Source organism: Pleurodeles waltl, chromosome 2_2 (assembly GCF_031143425.1).
Source record: "Pleurodeles waltl isolate 20211129_DDA chromosome 2_2, aPleWal1.hap1.20221129, whole genome shotgun sequence".
NCBI classification, from domain to species: domain Eukaryota; kingdom Metazoa; phylum Chordata; class Amphibia; order Caudata; family Salamandridae; genus Pleurodeles; species Pleurodeles waltl.
This window is the reverse complement of record NC_090439.1, coordinates 164,885,823-164,904,837: the sequence shown is the minus strand read 5'-3', so window position 1 is coordinate 164,904,837 and position 19,015 is coordinate 164,885,823. Positions and strand designations below refer to the sequence as shown.

Below are 19,015 nucleotides of genomic sequence, written 5' to 3'. Positions count from 1 at the left end.
AAAGGGCAGTTTGGAAAAAAAACGTTTTTAGGCTGACAAGTGGGGCAGATTTATTATCGGTATAATTGCGACAATGCTGGGAGATAGGAATCTTGTGGATTCCTGCAGATTCCAGAAGGTTTCATCACAAAAATCTGGGAAAAATGTGCGATTTCCAGCAAAGCTGGAGGTTTGCAGGGCATTGCGGGTAAGAAAATGGTGCAGGTGCATGTGAAGCACACCACCCTGGACTCACCCAGATGTTTAGTTTTCAGATGTGTCTAGGTCTTGTGGACTTTTCTACATGGCAGCGTCCAAAAGTGCAACCCTCACCATTCAAATTGGGACGATTTTGAGAGTTAGACAAGCTCTCATGGCCCAAATATAAAACCAAATCACAAAATAATCAAATGTCCTCTTGCTTACCGTGGTATAAGATGTTTTAGTGTGTGGGGAACAGCTGAAAGACTGTTACCCCATTCAGCTGGGGTGGGGGTATCGCCGTGCCCATACTGGTTGGTAGCCACCACCCCACTATTTTAATAGAAATAGGCCGTTCCGCCCCACGGGGGCAGAAAAGGCCTAAACATGTGTAAAGAAAATCCCCCAAAAATGATCCCTGGCATCCAGTTGATTTCTGCCCTCTCCCGCCTAATTAGAAAAGGCAGAAATGCCCTTGGAATAATTTGCCCCCCTGAGGAGCGGCCCTTGCCCAAGTGTCTGCTCCCCTTTTACATAAATAAATAAAACCCTCCCTGGTGTCTAGTGGGCATTTCTGCTAATGCTGAGAGAGATTTCAAAGAAAAGGAAAGGCTTTTCCTTTCCTTTGGTGCCTCGCTCGCCCCCTCCACGTGATCGGAGGAGAAATGCCTTAGCGGGTGGGGGCAGCCTCTGGTGATCGCGCACTGAGGTCATCAGACGCCACAGGGGAGTCTGGGTGGAAGGGGAAGTGATTCTCCTTCCAGCCTACCCAGGGAAGGGGGGTACTTGGCCATTGGGGGTCGCTAGCAGGACTTAACATTTATGTCCTCAGCACCTGAGCGGTTAAGCTGTCTTTCTACTTGTGTTTTTTGTTTAAACAATATTAGCTGATGCCACCTTTTTTCCTGAATTTGTGTGGTCAACAAGAAGCATGTAATACAAAATAATTGATTTTAAGCTTGTTTTGTTAATGGACAATGTGCATGAATGAAACTATTAATTGCAGATTATTAAAAGGAATCAGTTTACCTTATGGCTTCCTCCACAGAATTGCCAACTATATTTGAGGATGGTCCAGGTTGAGAAAGAGGCGTCAAACTGATCACCCATTTGACCGGCTTGTAGTGCTCACCACTGGAACTTAACAGGTAAAACAGCGTGGTAAGAAAAATAATCTGCAAAGCAAAACAATATTTAGAATAAAAACTGCTAATTATAACTGATATAGTTATGAGAACAACATGAGTGTCTATTAGGTAGGTGAAGATATTTTTAGGCATTGTATAGCACAACTGAAATATCAGAAATGGCATCAAACTGCACTTTGCAAGTATTTGCTTTACTCAAATTGTGAAGCAATTTGCTTTTTCTAATGTAAACATAACTTTCATACTATCTTCTTCAAAAACAGAATTTGATTTGTTTGCAAAAAATGTAAATGTGGTCAGAAATATGGCCAAGCACATGTAACCGTGCATCTCCAATCTCCCTTAGCATCCTGCACAATCCTGGAAATTGACCTAACATCTAATATTATGGCTTCTAAACCCCTAAGAAGTATCCTATCATGAATCCATCGGGCCCAGACTCTTTGACACATGATAGTCCGGTTCTCCAGCGATCTGATGACCATTCTTTCCTCCATAAGGGTGATGGAAAGAGCCAAGATGGTTGTGCCTTTGAAACTGTAGCTGTGGCCACACCTGCGCCTGAGCCGTGGCTACCTGTCTCATTGCCGAGACGTTGTGAGGCAAGACATCTACACTATGGCAGTACCTTGCAGACTGCTGGTCTGGGGTGCCCTGCAGACTGTGGTGAGACCCGGAGCGGATGAGACGAGGGGGTCTGCGATAAGGGACAGGATCCTGCACTGTTCTTTTATTAGACAGCTGAGTGAACAGTACACTGGGGGAATCACTTCTTCAGCTATACTCTGCTGGTGCGAGCCCATGTGGGAAGCTGTTTGCTTTATGGCATAATTGTTTTTGACTACAATGCATAGGCCCTAATTGTTGCTGTCCATAGTAACTGTCTCAAAATCTACCTTTGGGCCTCATACATACATGTCAGCTGGGCGATCCTACAGATCACATTGTACCACTGAAGACGCTTGTCAACATAGAGACAAGTGAGATCTAAAATTCGAACAAGGTGAGAGATAAGTCAGATTCAGGCACAATAAGTGCAGAATACATTGAAGAGAGCACATGATTCACATACTAAGGAGAGCTTGGTGGACTTGACTCCTTATCAACTGATCAGAGGGGGCCATAAATGAACTAAGATACATTTGGAGTATATGGAGTCTATTGAAATTAACCTTCTGTAAGTTGACCTTAATAAAATTGCTGACCGCACCAAAGCTACTGAGATTGGAACGGATATCATAACAGACAATGATGCTCAGATGTAAATAATCATGGTCACTCTCCAGGATACCATGAGGATATCTGTGGCAAAGGTCAAGGATGATGACGGTTTTCTTGTTTTTCCTAAATGGCTGAGTCCTTTGCTCAAGATATTTCTGAAGAAGCAAGTTCTTCATGTGGTACTGCCTGTATATCTATGTTGTTTTCAAAAGAAGAAGCATACCAGATCCGCACTCTTCCTTTAAAACCGTGCAATTATTTCAAGGATTCTGAACTTTGTGGACTGCGATGCTACAATACAACATGGTAGGTGTTCCCCATCCACCCACTTTGAAGTCACAGAGAAAATAGTAATGCCTGATTGCACAAAATGGACCAATAAAGAGAGGAAATGCTTCAAAGCAGATAAGGATATTTGGAGACCAAAATTTGAAAAAAAAGCTTTTGTTCTCAACAAAGGTGAAAGAGATCCATGTGGGAAAGTCTTACTTCTTCGGATCCCCCAATATGAAATGGGACTGACTGAAATAACTGGAAAAAGGTGGGGTGGAGGTGCATCTTGGGAGCTGAAAAGGTGTGGATTGCCCAAGAACACTGCTCAATGTGGGAGCATGCTGGCGGAGGACCAGGAATAGACATTATACATGAGGAATCCTGGAGGTCTGCTTTGATGGAACCACAATGAAGTACACTCAAGCTATGATGCATCGGAGGATTAAGGGGGTGGGAGGATACCAGCTGGATCCTTCCTTCTTTCCAGCGCTCCCTTACCCTCTGGAAATGGGTGGCAGAGGTCATGTGTGGACTGCACTTAGCACTGACTGGATGCGTGGCTTGGATTATGATAGGATGCAAGATACTTTGATTTTTTTTTTTTTTCTGTTGTTGGGCGTATAGTTTTTATCACTCCTGAGTAGCAGGAAGGGAGGTTCTCTTTTATGAGACCACACCTTGATGTGCAATTGGGATTTGCATGTTTGTGTGGCCAGAATTCAGAGTTCAGTTACAACTAGTGTATAGATTTATTTATTTTTCCTTTTTGAGCCCAGCCCTGGAGATTCTAAGAGACTGGATTGATTGTGGGGCTAATGCAGGTGGGGGGAGGGGGAACAGGGTGGGGGAAGTTGCAGTAGTAGTATTGTTCTTACTTAGATCGGGTTAAGTTATTAATGCTAAATTAGCTGTCCTGGAATACAAAAGGCCTTAACTATTTTCACAAACAATATAGGGCAGTGGTTCCTATCCTTTTGACTTTTATGGACCCCCCCCACCTAATCATTACTGTAATCCAGCGACCCCATCTAAATCATTATTGGAATCCGGAGAACCTCCACTAAGTTCTATTTGGAATCTGGGGACCCAGGTCTAAGCAATTTTTGTTGTGTTGTATGTTTACTGAAAGAATGATGTGAAGGTTGTAGTGTATGTGCAATAAGGACAAAACATTTGAGGGCCAGAAGAACAGTGCAATTGCTAGGAGTGCAATGAAGTGCCTGTTAAACAATCCTGTGAAGTGGTATTTATGAAGCACCTTTAATAAGATCCAAGCAATTGTGATGATCTCAACTGAAAACAAATACACAAAAATACAGAACCAAGCATCCATCAATCAAATACACAACAGATTAAATGTTTTTATGCATTTCACAAAAAAATATTTAAAAAACCTTAAAATTAAATTGTAATAGGTAGGTTGGAGCTATTCTAAATTCAGTTGAGGGACCCCATCACCCATAGTATATTCTGTAAGATGCACATGCACTGCTCCAGGAATCAATTCAAGGATGCAAACAATTTTTAGCCTCCAATTTCAAACTGCTTTACCTTTACAGAAGGTTTTAAATTTTTCAGTTTTACATTTTGCTTCTTTGTGTATATACACTTTATTAATCTGTTAATATTTAATTTTCTAAACAGTCACAGACTCCCTGAATGGCTTAGTAGAACCCCCATTAGTCCCCGAACAACAGGTGAAGAACCGCTGATAGAAGGAACCCTAGTGCTTTAGAAAACCAGCTATAAAACAGCTTTTTTTTTTAAGAGACCCGACTGTCAGCTTCCGAGAATTTTAGTTTGGCTAAATAATTGAGGGGGCAATATTACTGCTCTTATTGTTCCTACCCCAGTAAAAAGGGGAGTTGATTTGGATGGATTAATATGTCCATTTAGAGATATTGCAGTCCACTGTGGACCAAGACAGAAGATATTTGTGGGTGAATCTACATTGATAAATTGGGCTTTTAAATGTATTTGCGCCAAGATTTTTTTCTTTTACCAAAACACCAGACACTGTCAATTTTTGTGCGAGTATTCTCCAGTTAGGGGCAGGCTATTTTGATTGTGTTCTACACACAGTTAGACAAGTATTCCAGACTGGCTGACTGTAGGCTACTGGAAAGAGTTTTGGGAAAAGTGGATATCGGGAAGATCTTTAAGTGCCCAGGTTTTCACAACCTAAGCTATTTTTATTCTGTCCTTCCTAAGACCTTTAGGATACTGGATTACTTCTCCATGAGAAGGTAAACTGAAGGTTGTAAAAGGTGAACACTTGGCCAGGGAGTTGTCCGATCACTCTCCTCCCCAGATGGAACGTGTGTGGAGTAGGGCTAGAAAGTAAAGTGCTGACTTTGACTTGAGGATTAATTGGGCAGGGAATTTTGCACCATGCATAAGCAAGAGGTCCAGAGCTACAGGAATACAAGCCAGAGTACAGTGTCTAGGAAGTCCTCTGAGTAGGAAGCCAATAAAGCAGTAATAAGAGGGTTCTACATTTGTAAGATGTACGGACTGCAAATCCAACTTGAACCCAAGTTGAGGGAGCTGGAGTGTCAACTGGACCTAGGACCTGGAGATGTGAGACACAAGCACAACAGATGCAGGGTTGATTGCGGATCAGCACACTCTGCAGACAGCATATGATAGATTCAATAAATTTGTTCACACAATAAATGACCACCGCCTCCAGTGAGAGGGAGATGAAGTAAGTAAAAAGTGTGCAAAAAAACCTAGACCCAATAGCCACTGCATACAAAGAGAGTTTGTGGGGAATATTTAGTCTCAAGCTGGAATCAATTATAAATTTTAGAAAAACTTGACTCAAGTTTATATATGGATGGGGATGCAAATGGTAAAACCGTAAGGCAGTATTTTGAGGAAACTGTCCTGCTGCATCTGTCTAGTAAACAGTACTGTGTGTTGGAGCACTGTCTGTCAAGTGTATAACTCTTAGAAGTGATTAAAAGAATGTGCTGGGTTAAAGCCCCCAATATAGACTGTATCCCGATCGTTTCATAGGGAATTCTTAGGCATTCTAGTGGATAAACAGTTTTGCCAGAAACTTTAAGAGAGGCATGGTTGGTGCTCACTTCTAAAATGGGTAAAGACCCCACTGAGTATTTCTTATATCAACTGTTGTCAATGTTAAATGTTGACGCAGAAATACTGAGAAGGGTGTTAGTGACTCACCTGGCTGGTGTTGTCCACACTTTGACCTGCAATACGGTGATTGTGCAGTTGACTTACTGGGCATATTGAAGGCATTTTACTTCACAGACTGGTAATTTCTGTTTGTGTCCCTACAGTGATACAACTTCAATCCAAACTTTAAGTCAAGGATCAAAGACTTTGGCAAGACAACCATGGTGAGGGTTGAAACAGGAGGTGTAATCTCTGACAAATAGAAAATAGGCAGAGAGATATGCAGGGTTACTCTCCTTTCCCCATTATTTTTTTTAAACTGCCCAATAGAATTGACCCCAGCAATACATATTCATATGCATAAATTGAATTTTTACACAAGTGGATCTACAAATGTAATCCCACTCTATGCAGAGGAATTCGACCCGAATACCCTACAGCAAATGTCCCTCTTTGCATGGATTTCTGGACTGATCATTAACTGGCATCATAGCTGTTTTCATTTCTGCCTCCCAATTCAGTTTGTGATTTGTGTGCGCAATTGAAAAATGTTGGCTTTAATTATCTGGGCATTTGGGTCACACAGGACTACAGACCTTAGAAGGGAACATAGGTCGGGTTATTAAAGGGGATGTATAACTCTGCAACCTTCTGAGCAAAACTGCCCTTATTGCTGATTGGGAGTTTAGCTTTAACCAAAATGAACATGGGTTAAATCGATCTTAGACGTGGTCTGGCAGTTCAGTCTTGACCCTGCTCCCCATGGAGCAGTCCAGCCTGATCTGCATATGGCTGGGTCCAAACTGGGGTGGCATTGTGAGCAAAAGAACAATGGATTTAACCCAGATCTGCGACTGTGGGTGAGTGATTGAAAAGTTTCAGCACTCTGTCAATCATCCTTTTGTGTTGCTAAACATACAGAACTTCACATGTGATAATCTAAAAAAGTCACTGAAGATCTGCTGATTCCAAGGAGGGTCTGCTGATCTTGTGCTATATTTTAGTACCACCAATTTGACCAGAGACATCTCCTACACAGTGTTCTTTTTAATACAAAATATGTTCAATTTCAAAGTCACATTTAGTGAGTTCTGGATGGAATCTGGAAACCAGTTTTTATGAAACTGCTAGAGAAAGACCCTTCACTTTGGAGTTGCAATTGTATTTTTCACTCCCCCTACCGATTTGTACCATCACAGACATGGCTTCTTCTGGAGAAGACACTGCCGATGTCACGCATTCTGTCACTAAAGGCAATAATAATGAAGCACAAAGTGTATAAAAAAATTGAAGGATTCGAAATCTCCTTTAGGATCCCCTGAAAAGATTTTTTTTTATCCCAGAAGGAAAAAAATACAATGAATTGAAAGGGGTATAGCTTGTCTTTGTGACAAGGTTGGTAACCTCATCTTGAGAATATCCAGAATCTGCAAGTACCTCAAAAACGTGCTAATGATACAGAGAAAGTTCAGGAAGATGTGTCATCCTCTTGCTACATCTGTGTAGGGCACCATCCAAAAGTGTACGAAGAAACCATGCCAACAAGCGATTAAGCACTGCATGCTACATGGGAAGCGCTACAAGGGAAACATTACCTTTGAAAGCACACACCACTGTCTATTTGCAGCTCTGTAAGTGTATGCAAATCATATTTTTTTTTTAAATGTTTATCCTACTTGTTTGCTCCATAGACAGGTTTTTTTTAACAACATTCTCAATTTGCTCTTACAAGCTTGAATAAAATGTTCTTGTTAAAAAAATTGTCTTTTCAAGAGGCATATGTCCTAAATGTTACTGCAATAACGGAGAGGGTCCCTCATGCTCCCTACGTATTTTGGGCCAGATGTATTAAGCCCTCTTACGAGTTGGTAAATCGTTCCCAACTAGTAAAGGCCTTTTTTTCATCCTTTCAAAATGATAAATAGTTGGGGGCTTGAAAGGGACTTTTATCTTCTATTTCATATCTGTAAAGCATTGGATTTTGTTTAATCACAAATGTGGTCACAAATCATTCAAGTTACTGACCACTTTGCTTGAATGGTAAAAGTTTCACAAAAGAGATCCATCCCTCACAAGGCACCTTCTTCTTGGAAACGTTGGGAAGCCGTGAAGGATGTCAGGCATGATTTTCCATAGGGGAAGGTCCACTACAAGGGCACTACTGCCTCTGCTTCCAATGACGTTTTCAATGCAGCAGCTGCTAATTCAGTGGATATGGCTGCTTTAAACAACATACAGAAATTACTGCTTGGGTAAGAAACAGCAGGAATGGATGTCTCCTTTCTCTTGCAGGCCTCCATCCCTGCATGTGGGGCCAATCACAGGAGAGCATGAATTGCAACCTGTCTAATATTTATTAGAGAGGGCTTTTTGGCCCTCCTTCCCCCAAAAATATGCAATGTGTGATGTAATATATTAGTATGTAGGTACAATCGCAAATTGTACTCCTATTCGCAAAACAGTAACTGTGCAAAATGCGCACCCCTGGTTTGCAACTCGGAATAGCACATCTGACACACTGTGAGTTTCCTTTGGATTTTAACAGCAGGGGTGCAAACAGGATCTGGTAAGGCCTATGCATACCTCTAATACATCTGAGCACCACAGAGTAGAGCTTTTTGCCAAAAGCAGTGGGACTCTGCCTGGCATCACCTCCAGTGCAGAGCGGGACAGGCCTCATGCTATGCCTTGTGCACACCTCCCTAGCAGCCATGACCTGTGGCCATGTGCACTGGCCAGTCGGCTGTAGGGTCTGGCTTCTAGCAGTGCCCCCAACCCCTAAGACGCACAGCCTTTGCTGTTGGGGGGTGAAGAGTGAATGGCTGAGACTGGGACTGCCCACGGTCAGATTCACCACCTAGATCTGGTGCTCCCAAACCCTGATGTGAATAGCAAAGATGAACTGGTCCTAGAGATTACCACAGACTCTTGCTCATCTCCTATGCGCCAGACCTTCTGGGGCACAGAGACTTTAGCCGCATGCAGCATAGATTTGCCACTGGGCTTCTCTGCTGCGAGGGCATGCATCTAGATCCTTCACCAGTCTTCAGTGGATCCTCTCCAATACATAAAGCTTTCAGACTGGCTTTTGGCATATTTACGTTTCGAATTTGTGGATGCTGAAATAACTTAATGAGTGCACACACCCTAGGAGCTCCCACAGTTTCACAGATCCTCTGCAGGATCAGTGGATCAGACGTAATTTTGAAGGGGTCAATGTTTATTGTAAATTACCATTGACCATGACACATTGACCACAACACCTCCTAAACACGTTTATTGCTGTATGAAATACATCACACACACACACCCCTTACACTCAATGTGGGCTTCACACTACCTTCTCGGATCCCCAACAAAGGTCCATTCATCCGAACTACCACCAGAAAATCCACTAGACACTTTAATGTCACCTTAAATAAACATTACACTCATTTGAACACAGATATCACCTAAACACATTTATCGGTACAAACAATATGTACAAATAGTACTTAAAAACTAATTTTATTTCCTGTCAGATACATAGACACCACGGGAAGCCAAATGGGCCATTATGAGCATTTCGCTGGTGTCAGAGGATGCATTTTTCTACCACAAAAAAATACAGCTTTGCTCAAATTATTCACAGAAGTCTGCTCCATGCGCCCTCCCGCCTCCTCGCCATGCCCCCACCCCCGCCCCCCACTCCGACACCGTAAGCGGGGAACTGGAATAAAATATGAAACAAGAATCATAAAATAGCTCATGGAATGAGGCGTAAGGTTCAACTTGCAGACGGTTTTTTTCCAAAAAGGAAGGGAAGCAAGGGTTAAATTATGCTGACATTTGTAACTTCTCCGGAGGAAGAGAAAAGAACAAACGAATGCATTTTGGAGTTAAACTGTGGTATTCCCATTCTTTACAACAAACACCAATCACAATCTATGTTGTAAGCCTTTCTGTACCATGGTTTTATTCTGCAGCTTTGACTCACTGACAAGCATATAACAGTTTCATATGTAAGAGTTACTTCGGCAGGCATCAGGGGAATTAAAGGGCATCAAGTTTTTTGTTAGAAATTATGTCAACGCACCAGCATACGTAATTTAAATGTTCCCATTGTAGCACTGGTTTATTGCCAGGGCTTCTGATGACACTTAAAATGAAATAAAAATTTCGTAGTCTGATGTACTTGATCCACAACCCTTCCTTTGTGTTCACGAACGGAAGAGGTTGAAACAGTTTCAGTCACAAGTTGATAAACCTCACAGAAATGTTATAACGGCGATTTCATCCTAACTTAATGCAATCCACAACATTTAACAATTTCCGATTTGTTGTGATCGGCGTGTTTTGTAAAATTGAATGGCCTTAACTAAAAGTGGAAACAAGTGTTCTGAAAAACATTTGAAAATGGACTGAACAGTGTCTTTGACACGTGCATAAATCAGCATAAGTCCCATAGCCTTTTCTGGCCATTCTATAACATGACTAATCTGATTTACAGTATTCCAACATATCCTAGAATAAACACTATGGTTGACATTCATCCATGCACACCCACATAATCAGGCCTCCTCACCATCAGTGCTGTTCTGGCGTCGACCACCCACAAACTACATATAAACCCCAAATTTTGGGGTTAAGAAGACTTTCCTTCAACTTTGGATGCTGCTCGATTTCATATTGATTTTGCTGCTCATTTAGAACTTGGAATTATTCTGATTTTGCACATCATCCTGTGTTGCTCTGTGTGCTGAAATCCTTCATGGAAATTAGTTTATTAATTTGCATTTACGATTTCTGTACTGCACCTTTTGATTTTTTTGTAATAAATCTTTAAAATGTTTACTTCTGACCTGGTACTAAACTATTGAGTCCGTCCTTACTAAGTTGACTGTATTTTGACATCCTCGAAGGTGCCTTATTTCGGGGACACATTGCTTCGTGAAATTAGGGTTTAGCACGGTCACCGATTTATCCATCCATTTTTTTTTTTTTTTTTTTTTTTTTTTTTTTTAGAGTTTACAATTTTACGTGTTCCCACCACCCAGAGAGCCAGGAACAACTAGCAGATTAACAATCAACATTTCCCTATGATTTAATCCTATGAAATCTGCCAGACACTTTTGTAACACAAACATTAAAACAATTACTGAACAGATTTACCCAAAACCGCAAACATTGTATTCGGAGCAAAGATTTAATGTGTTGCATTTAGATTCAGTCGTTTTACCATAGTGGAAAGCAAGAATTCCTTTGGGGGGTAGAATTTAAAAAAAAAAAAGTTGTTCCTGTACCCCCACCCCCTTCAAATCTCTCCCATGGATGGATGAACATAAAACTTGAAATGTCAACATATAGCACAGATGTCTTATCTGGGACACCATTTTCGGGCAGATTCCTAAAATATTGCCAAGGTCCTTAAAGAAGAATGAAAAGATTTTTCAATGAAAAATAAATCTTATCCATCAAACAAAATTGCTTTCGCGGACTATGAGACTGATTTAGATTCTGGCGGCTGGATTACTCCTTCACAAATGTGACAGATAATCCATCCGCCGTATTACTATCTCCACAGCATATTATGGGATCGTAATACGGAGAGCGGGATATCCATCACGTTTGTGACTGAGTATTCCCCATCGCCAAGATCCAAATCAGGCCCTATGTAATATGTGAGATATATATATATATATATATATACACACACATTCTGTAAATTATGTCCCCAACTACCAGCAGGCAAAAAAATTGACCTATTCCACAAGTTTGTCATGGATGATTTGACAACCCAAGAAAAAAGTGGTATAACAAAAGGGACAGGGGAAATGTTAGACCAAAAGATTGCAATGACATTGTAGCCTTAAAAGGAACTTGTCATTGATCATCAAACCACCAGACAAGGGGGTAAATGTTGTGTTGATGGATCGTGCCACATACTTGATAGCAGAACAACAGCAACTAGACAATACAACTCACTATAAATGTCTTCCTCAGAGTCCAATAAAACAATCCGAAGATCATTCAAAATTGAAAATGTGGCAGAAGAAAGACCTTCTAGATTGGAATGAATACCAATGCCTCCACACGGAACATGAAAAGATTGCCAAAATATATGTATATATATATGGGGCGCGGACAATACAGGATGAATTTGGGAAAGAGATCAAAAAAATTATAGAGATTTGTCCAAAGTGGATACCCATTAAGTGTTCTGGAACATGCCAGAGAAAGGCCTTGCAAAAGCAAAGGGATTCCTTACTTTACGAAGAAGACAAAAGGCTCATCCTCAAAGATGGAAAGGTACAGAGACTTTTCTTAGAGTTTAACCTAGCCCAATTAAGTATCAAGGGATCCTAAGAAAGAACTAGCATATACTGGAGAACGATGAGCACTTGAAAGAGGTCATCGGGTCTGGTCCTCGAATATCCTCCAGACAAACAAGGATGGTGGGTAATGTAGGAAAGTCCTCCCCTTTGCCCTGGTGGCCTCCTAACTTTTTGGACAGAAACTGGTGGTTACTGAATCTTGGCAGTGCCCACGGGTACTGTCAACAGTCCCACGGCCAGTGCTAAGTGTAAAGTGGATATGCAAAATAGGCTAATTATAATTGGCAGTATCAACCTACCTATAAGTCCCTAGTATATGGTAGGGCATATATGATTAGGGACCCCAGCGAAGAAAGGGCACCCGTAGGTGGACTGCTGAGGTGCCCAGTGTCATTTAAAAGGCAGGCCTGCCTTGGTGGCTGCTTTTAAATTAAAGTTACGTTTAAATTCGACTTTGGAATTAAAAGTACTTCTAAAGTCTTAAACTACCTTATATTTACATATACATCAGCCCTAGGCCCCACCAGGGTTGGGTGCACTGTAAGTATAAGCAGAGGCCTTATAAGATATGTTTTGTAAGTCCTGGTGAGGGAAAATAGCCAAATTCGTTTTTCCCCTTATTGTAGTGAATGGACTCCATAGGTTAAAACAGGGAGACTGTTTTTAATTAATAAGGTCTCAAAAGGAGCTAGTTTATCATGTTTGGTGGCAAACTTATTGTTATAATAAATCCAACAACTTGCCATTGTTGAATTTAATATAAATAGTTCAGGGAACATTTCACAACTCTACCTGGACGTTGCCAAATTCAGCTCTATAGTGCCCTTCTCTGAATGGCCAGCCTCTGGAAGCATGATTAGGCTTCAGTGATGAGGTGTGAAGTGGCCTGGGCTGAGGACAAAGGAAGTGCCTTGGAGAGAGATCTGTCTCAGCAGATGGTGAAACAGGATGGGGGGAAAGCAGCCAAACTGGACTTCAAAGGAGGGAAGGACATTTGGAGCAGCTCAAGACCTCCCCAATTTCCTTCAAGCCCATACAGCTAGGTGCCCCCGTGAATAGATTAGGAGAGGGCTGGAGAGGGGTATGTTAAGGAAACTTAGTCACACCAGTGGGAGGATGCAGCCAGGCCTCACCCCCAAAATTGAATTGATGCCATTTTGGATTTTTAAGGAATGTTGCTCCCTAGGATTGGATTTATGCCACACTTCCCAGGAAGTGGTCATCCAAGAGGGTGGTGGCCTGCCTATGATTGGGCAGTTGCCCCCCCATCCTTTCCACTCTAGGAGCAAGGATAAATATGGCAGAGCTGCACCCACAACTCAGATCCAGGAACAAGACTAGAAGAAGAAGTATTGCCCTGCTGGATCCCTGACCTGCACCTTGACACTGCACTCTGAAGGACTGCACTAGCTGAACACTTGAGCTTCACCACAAAAAGGACTTTGCCTGGCTTCAACTGGTTCAAGGAAGAACTCCCTGTTTGCTACAGGTAGAAAATAGCTAACTAGAGTCCCCTGCATCAAATCCTGAAGGAACTGACCAGCTGACCACTGCCCAGTGGTCAATTTTTTAATCTGAGCCAGGTGCATTTTGGGAGTTAGAGCCCTGACTGACAAAGCTTCTGGAACCTTGGGGTGAGTTATGGACTCCTAAAGGACCTTCAAAGACCTTCTGGAAGAAGATCCATAACTCTGAAGAAGATTGGAGAACTTCTGGAATAAAACACCATAAAGAGACCGACCCGGCGTAGTGAGTCAAACCGGCTTACATCGCCCCGGCCCGACTTGCAGATTTGTCCAGCTGAAAAGCTCCGGAGTCCCAGACTTCCAGGATTTCACTGGGTGCTCCTGGAAAGGCAATCCAACGATGTCAACTCAAAATCGGCTTGCTGTAGAGGGTTGTCTCACGTTGGAGAAAAAAAGCTCCAAAAAATTGACATCGTCCGAACGTAAAAAGTTGACGGGGACTTCCCACGCAGCGTGTAAGAGGAGGGCTCCAGGAACATTGAATCCTATTGCAACTTCGACCCAGACGAAGATTTCCATCCTGAAAAATCGTCTAAGTCCGAAGGTAGAATTCTTCACCGAGGTCTCCTGTGACGCATATCCGAAGAGGGCTCCAGGGAGGACAGATTGGATTAGTGACTTTGTTCCAGTGAGAAAAATCTTCTAGAAAAAGACTAAGTCCGAAGGTAACCTGTTGACCGAGGCCTTGTGCTTGCTGTAGCCGAGTAGGGCGCCATTGCGGCCATCCTCAAATTTTGACTTTGCCCGGTTAAGGTGCGACCAGATATCTCCAATTCCCCTTATCCAATTTTATTCGTTTTGATATCAAATTAAAGATAAAAATATTTCCTATTTTTATAAATAGGTTTTGGGTTTTTAAACCGTTTCCTGTGTTTTATTTTATTACTGTTTTGTGATATTTGACTGCTTTACACATTTTATCTCATAAGTTGAGCCTTGTTGCTATTTGCCAAGCTTCCAAGGGTGGAGCTGGGGATAATTTATTGAGACCTAACTGGACTGATTGGGGGTTCGTGGCCTATTGCTAAGTGTAGGTACTTACCTGCCCTTACCAATAATCCACTTTCCTACAGGTAGCATCCCAAAACAGTGTTTCCTTGATCCCGGAAAGAGGAAGGATTGGCTAACTAAAAGAATGAAGCGGCTGTCAAATTTAACTTCTGTAAGGCCTACCAATATGGATTCAATCAGAAATTCTATAAAATATTTGAGGGCCGCAGCAACAGGATTCCTGCAAAACAGACTATGTTGTGTATGTGATAGAATTGATTGCAGTCACACTATGTAGGGAGCACAAGTAAGAAGTTGAGGATCAGGATTCTTCAGCACATGTGAGCCAATAAAAATGTGGACAGGAACTACTCTATGGCTAGCACTTTGCACACCATCATGGACGGTCCATAGCAGCAGTCAAGTACTATGGGATCAAGCATGTTAAAGCCCATCCATAAGAAGAGGATAGAGAGAAGGCACTAAGGAAACAGGAATCCAGGCTGGTTAAGATATTAGGCAAAGTAAGCCTTGTTGAGACACAATATTGATGGAGTTATGTGCTTTAATATGTGCCCCAGGATTCCTTTCCTCTTCATTCCTTCTAAAATGTTCAGTACCTTGAATAATGGTTGCTTTTATAATCTTTTTGGGCCATACACACTGTAAATATGCACACTGCACTTTGCCTTGAAGGAGGTATATTTTTAGTGAATATCCACCTTGGGGAATATCTATTCCTCTCTTGTTGTATGTTGCACTCTCTCTGAGAGGTTGTAATGGGATTCAGTTGATATCACTTGGATTGAACTTTGACATCTTGCACTTCTCTTGTTAATTCCTAAGAGGAGCCTGTAACTACCTGATCCCAAAATACGGTGCACTTACTCACTTCTTATTTGGTTGAAGCTTTGTAGAGGGAGTTGAGAGTAAAATTTGTTTTAATACGCTCATGGATTCCCCTTGGGAAGGTCTATTATATCCGACAGAAGTCATTTCAGGAGCACATAGCACTTTTGTTGCTAATATAATATCTGAACATGTTGCACCGTCTCTTCCTTGTGCTCCCGTGACAGCAGAAGTTAATTTAGGAGCACTTTGGTTGCTGCCATAATATCGTGGCATGTAGCACCTTTTCTCAAGTAATAAAAGTGATAATGGTTAAGTTCTCATAAGCATGTTGCACTTTCCCTCACGGAACACATGAGAATGGTTATGCTTTGAATAATCACAGTATTAAAGCACGCTGCACCTTCCCCTGTGGACATTTTCTGTAATTGTCCATTTATAAATAAACCTTCATATACATGGGAAATGCAGTAAATGCTTAGAAAACACTAACTCTTTTTCGTGTATTTGTCCTTTATGGATATTTCATTAGTACTGTAATCACCTTACAGGTACTACCTTTATGTAGAGAGAGAGTTATGCCAAAAAGCTATTGAGATATGTGCAATATTAACCCTTTGAGCATTCATCACATTATGGATATTTTATCATTACTGTAATCAACTCAAATGTTGTACTATGATTCGGAGAGAGAGTTACTTTGAAAAGCCACTGGGATATGTGCAATCTAATTACTTTATCTCTATCAGTTATGAGAACTATTTATTGTTAAAACAGCCTTGGGATGTGCAATAACTGAATAAACTATAAGGATAATTCTTCTTTCACTATTATAACTGGTCATGTTTCAGCAATTTAATCTTAGCCTTCAAGACAGCCATGAGAACTATTTATATTTTAAAGGCTTTGGAATGTGTAATGGATTATGAAGATAATTCCTTCTGATTTGCCACTATTGATTAGATATGATCGCCTTAACAAATTATGTGTGAAAAATGTTTTGGCTTTTCACCACATTAGAAATTACAGACACACAGAGCTCTCAAATAATGTATTATTTAGGTCATGTAACAGGATCTGAAGGTAGAGAAAACTGTAAACATTGAAGAAAGACAATCCAAAAGTGTATCACACTTAGGCACTGACCCATCTGGGTCTAAGGTATTATGTTACCAATGATTCATGACTGTCTAAGTTCACAATAAATGAAAAAGAAAGAAACATTTTCAATGGGAAAAGTTACTGATTAGATTTTCTTCGTGTGGTGTGGTTTGCCATTCACGACCACGGAATTCAAAATGACGACTAAGCTAAAAACTGGGGACTCAACATTTTAGTGTTTTGTGGGGCAGGGACAACAAAGAAGGACTGTACCAATAAGTAACGGTCTCCATGATAGTATCATAGGCCCAGTTTAAGGTGTTTAGCCGAAACATGTCGGCTGCGTTATTCTTTGTGCACCCCTGTATGATGACTGTTGAAAGCTTGCAATAAATCATACAATTAATTTGCACTACCTAAAGCCGTGGAGCTTTCTGTAGCTTTGTGTGTGCTGCTGAACTATGGGTTGGGGAAGCAACTGCATGGAAGGATATAAGTGTGTATATATTCATATATATTTATAAAGAGAAACACACACATTTTTGGGATTTGCTTACCTATAATGTTGACTCCTACCTTTTCTTATTTTCATAAATAAACTATTCCAATGCTTATTTACCACTTTTCACCCGTTTCATTTTTTTTATAACTGTAATTAATCTTTTTTTCCCTCAGTTGGAAAGAATAAGCAAATTGGTAAAAATTATTAGGCCCATTAGAGTGCAATGTAAAAGGTTGCTAACATAACAGGTGTAAGAAAATGTAAAAACAAATATTTTAAGAGATATTGTACAAATTGTGACAGAAAACAAGAAAAATATACTGGCGGAATTATATTTCCCAAGAGGCACCTGAAGGTTTCTAAAGATTGTGAAATAAAGCAAACAAAAAACACATAATATGTAAAAAGTGATATAGGTCTAAAGAATGTCCAGCTGAAGCATGTTGGCACTTTTAATTTCAGCAAGAAGTACAGAAAAATAAAAAAAGTAGTTCCAGCTGGGTCATGGGTCATCCACATGTAATCAATGTAAATGACAACTATGTAAATGTTCTGAAAAAAAAGTCAAAATTCTGTTTTATTTCAACTTAACTTTTTCACCACCGTTTGTTGAATTGTTCCTTCATATTCTAGTTTTATGATTCAGCCTCAGCTACAAACTTTGAATCATACTCAAAGTTTTTGAGTCCCAGTCTTAAAAATTATTTTTGCAATAACATCTGCTCAGTTATTTGCTTAACGTTTCCTAAATGTGGATGCCTGTAATTGTTCAGCACACCATTCTGTTTATCACATTTCCTCTTCTTGATCCTAAATTATGAAAGTAACTGCAATCCAACATTAAGCCCAAAAGTATGTTCACAGTTTCCCTGGCCACAACCAGAAGGCACAGTATCTTTTTACATAATCTTGCACGCTGAGTAAGTTGGGATAACTAGCTGACTACATTAAAAATAAACAGATACCCTTCAAAAAATTAAACTCTTGAAAATCATACATACCAATGATAACACAAAGTTAAGAAGTGCTGTTCCACTGTAGAAGAGGACTGTCACTAGTGTAGTCACTGTGGTGAAAAACAGACTCATGTTTCGGCTCATCACTATCCAAAGAGACTCTAATATCTGGAACAAAACAAAAGACATAAGCAATGTGAGTGTGCATCCCTCCTGACTATCTCTCTTACACACACACACACAAACACCCACACACACACACACAGAAGCAGACAATACTACCATAAACATGCTAAAGTTCTATACTCAGTCACTATAATGCTTTTATTAAGTTTTTCAGCATATAGAAATTAGAACAAACAGTTTCCAGTAGTTACTGCTGATAACAAACATGTCATAGTGATGCTACAGTAGTATTTGTTTTAGGATTTTACCCCAACCACAACTGCAGTATTCTTTTTTGGATGCAAAGTACGTTAAGGCACGTCTTGAGATGCCAATAAGTAAGTTGTGACTGGTCTCCAAATATCTCTGAAGCAATTAAACACAAATGATGGACGGAATGCGGAACCATCCATCAGCCAGGCCAGCTTGAATCCAGTGGCATTGTGAGCCTGGAACACACTTCTGGACATACCCAGTGCACTTAAGACGACAAAAGTAAACAAACACAAATGTTGGATGGAATACGGGACCAATCAAACATTCACCCCAGTCACAGATCTGGGTTTAATCCATCAATTCTTTTGCTCAGCATGCTACCCCAGTTAGGACCCAGCCTTACGCAAAGCAGTCTTGACCCTGTTCCCCA

The 19,015-nt window shown here is 40.8% G+C and overlaps 1 protein-coding gene across 1 annotated transcript in view; it reads right to left on the bottom strand.

The window, feature by feature from the left end:
- TMEM245 (transmembrane protein 245) overlaps nucleotides 1-19,015 on the bottom strand; it is a 533,540-nt gene that overhangs the window by 130,003 nt on the left and 384,522 nt on the right. Inside the window, exons 12-13 of the mRNA XM_069219563.1 lie at nucleotides 18,250-18,372; nucleotides 1,210-1,355 (exon numbers count right to left, since the gene is read on the bottom strand). Of these exons, the coding sequence (XP_069075664.1) occupies nucleotides 1,210-1,355; nucleotides 18,250-18,372 (269 nt within the window). The remainder of the gene's footprint in view (nucleotides 1-1,209; nucleotides 1,356-18,249; nucleotides 18,373-19,015) is intronic.